General features: G+C 41.1%; 1 protein-coding gene and 2 long non-coding RNA genes across 5 annotated transcripts in view; all 3 read right to left on the bottom strand.

Annotated features, from left to right (window-relative positions):
- Positions 1 to 81: 81 nt before the first annotated feature.
- Positions 82 to 2,029, bottom strand: part of LOC106535658 (E3 ubiquitin-protein ligase UBR2) — a gene marked incomplete at its 3' end in the record, with an annotated part of 12,729 nt that continues 10,781 nt past the window's right edge. The window contains 2 exon segments of the mRNA XM_014032722.1: positions 82 to 212; positions 325 to 435. Coding sequence (XP_013888176.1) covers positions 82 to 212; positions 325 to 435 — 242 coding nt within the window.
- Positions 1,635 to 1,901, bottom strand: LOC106535660 (uncharacterized). The gene is made up of 3 exons (XR_001312465.1): positions 1,804 to 1,901; positions 1,705 to 1,763; positions 1,635 to 1,663 (listed from the first exon to the last, which is right to left on the bottom strand). It is a non-coding gene; the product is annotated as an uncharacterized LOC106535660 (long non-coding RNA).
- LOC106535659 (uncharacterized) overlaps positions 1,936 to 2,029 on the bottom strand; it is a 1,757-nt gene continuing 1,663 nt past the window's right edge. For 2 of the 3 annotated variants that reach the window (XR_001312464.1, XR_001312463.1), the window contains exon 3: positions 1,936 to 1,970. This is a non-coding gene — a long non-coding RNA (uncharacterized LOC106535659). Of the gene's footprint in view, positions 1,971 to 1,991; positions 2,020 to 2,029 lie in introns of those variants that run through there. The other variant, XR_001312462.1, reaches the window with a different exon arrangement.

Here is a 2,029-nt window from a genome sequence, read left to right as displayed (position 1 = left end):
TGTGTGTGTCAGTGTGTGTGTCAGTGTGTGTGTCAGTGTGTGTGTCAGTGTGTGTGTCAGTGTGTGTGTCAGTGTGCTTACGGTGGCTCCAGGCCTGCAGGAAGCTGTTCCTCCTGCTCCCAGGTTAACATGTCCACAGCGTACTTCAACATGATGAAGAAGATGCTGTAAGCCCTGGACACCATGTCAGGAGGCAGCTGAGACACAGGATCCTGTTGGACAACCAGCAGAGTGTTCAACCCTCACAGGTCAGAGGATGACCACAGCCTCTCTGCCGTCATCCACACTCTAATCCTCTCAGTCCACTGACAGAGTGCCACTCACCTCGTTGTCTCTGCTGCCGACTGCAGGAGTGTGTTTCTGACAGCATGGACCTGTCTTCCAGGCTTCAGGATCTCCACAGTCACAGAAACCTCCCCCTCCAGACGTTGTCATCTAAAAACACATCCTGACCATGAGTGTACACACACCTGTTTGTGTTTGTGAGTTTCACTGTGTTACAGTGTGTGCTGCTGTCACAAAGGGCTGCAACCAGTATGAAAACACGTAGGGATGGGTACAGAATTCAATACTGACTGAATACTATCAGTACTACAGAGTATCTATTCACACAACATATGTTTCAGTACCTAAACACATCGTTGTGACTGTACTGGTGTAAGAGTGGTGAGTTCTCCATGCTTGTCCTGAACGCAGCATCACACAGGAGTGTGATGACATCATCAGCTGCTTCAGTCTGAACGTAACATGAAAGTGTGTGTTGTTACACTTAGATTAACTGCAGACACACACAGTGTGTAACATGAAAGTGTGTGTTGTTACACTTAGATTAACTGCAGACACACACAGTGTCTTACTGCCAACATACAGGGTTTCATTATAAATCTCCTTAGTGTTCACATGACTGGTTGTCATGTGAAAACAGGGAGTTGAAGACATTTATTGGGGTTTGTTTATGTACTGATCTTAATTACAGTACACCTGGTATAGTTTTATTATTATTAGAACTGTAATCATTGTTAAATGTGACTATTTTGCTTAAATTGATGACTTTATATAAGTACATGCCTGAACACAGATTCAACACATAACTGAACTGCTTTATGAATACTTTTCACATTGAAAAACTCAAGTATTGGAGTATTTTATATCTGGTTACAAACAAGTAATAACAATAAGGTAAACAAAGGTTTAAATTTCTTTTCCCTGCAGTCACACAGAGAGCTGCAGAAGGTTTGAGGTCAGACTTATAATCACTTATCATTAATGATTTATCATATTAACCATGGTCCATTATATTATTGATCTTTTCTGTGAGGAGTTTTTAACATTAACATGTAATCAGGCAGACATACAGTTTATACACATATACATACATTCATTATTATCAATATTTAATATTTAATTATTACTATATTTAAAGGTGAGACGTGTAAATTTATGTTTGTATCAAATAAGTAATCTGTCTTGTCTCTCAGCCTCATAAACGTTGGTGGTCCCTGCTGTAGTTGTGTTTAACTACTTTCAACCAGTGTTTTACAAGAACACATGTTAGCCTTGTGGTGAAAAAATATGATATAATCCTGCAGAACTGCTACGTTCACTTTAACTGACCTGTTCTGACCTGTGTGTCACTGATTACTGCCACTTTACTTTAACTGACCTGTTCTGACCTGTGCTGACCTGTGTGTGACCTGTTCTGACCTGTTCTGACCTGTGTGTCACTGATTACTGCCACTTTACTTTAACTGACCTGTTCTGACCTGTTCTGACCTGTTCTGACCTGTTCTGACCTGTTCTGACCTGTGTGTCACTGATTACTGCCACTTTACTTTAACTGACCTGTTCTGACCTGTTCTGACCTGTGTGTCACTGATTACTGCCACTTTACTTTAACTGACCTGTTCTGACCTGTTCTGACCTGTGTGTTACTGATTACTGCCACTTTACTTTAACTGACCTGTTCTGACCTGTTCTGACCTGTGTGTTACTGATTACTGCCACTTTACTTTAACTGACCTGTTCTGAC

This window comes from Austrofundulus limnaeus, unplaced genomic scaffold (assembly GCF_001266775.1).
Source record: "Austrofundulus limnaeus strain Quisiro unplaced genomic scaffold, Austrofundulus_limnaeus-1.0 Scaffold1520, whole genome shotgun sequence".
Taxonomy (NCBI): domain Eukaryota; kingdom Metazoa; phylum Chordata; class Actinopteri; order Cyprinodontiformes; family Rivulidae; genus Austrofundulus; species Austrofundulus limnaeus.
The sequence above is the reverse complement of the archived record's forward strand: the minus strand, read 5'-3'. Positions and strand labels throughout refer to the sequence as shown.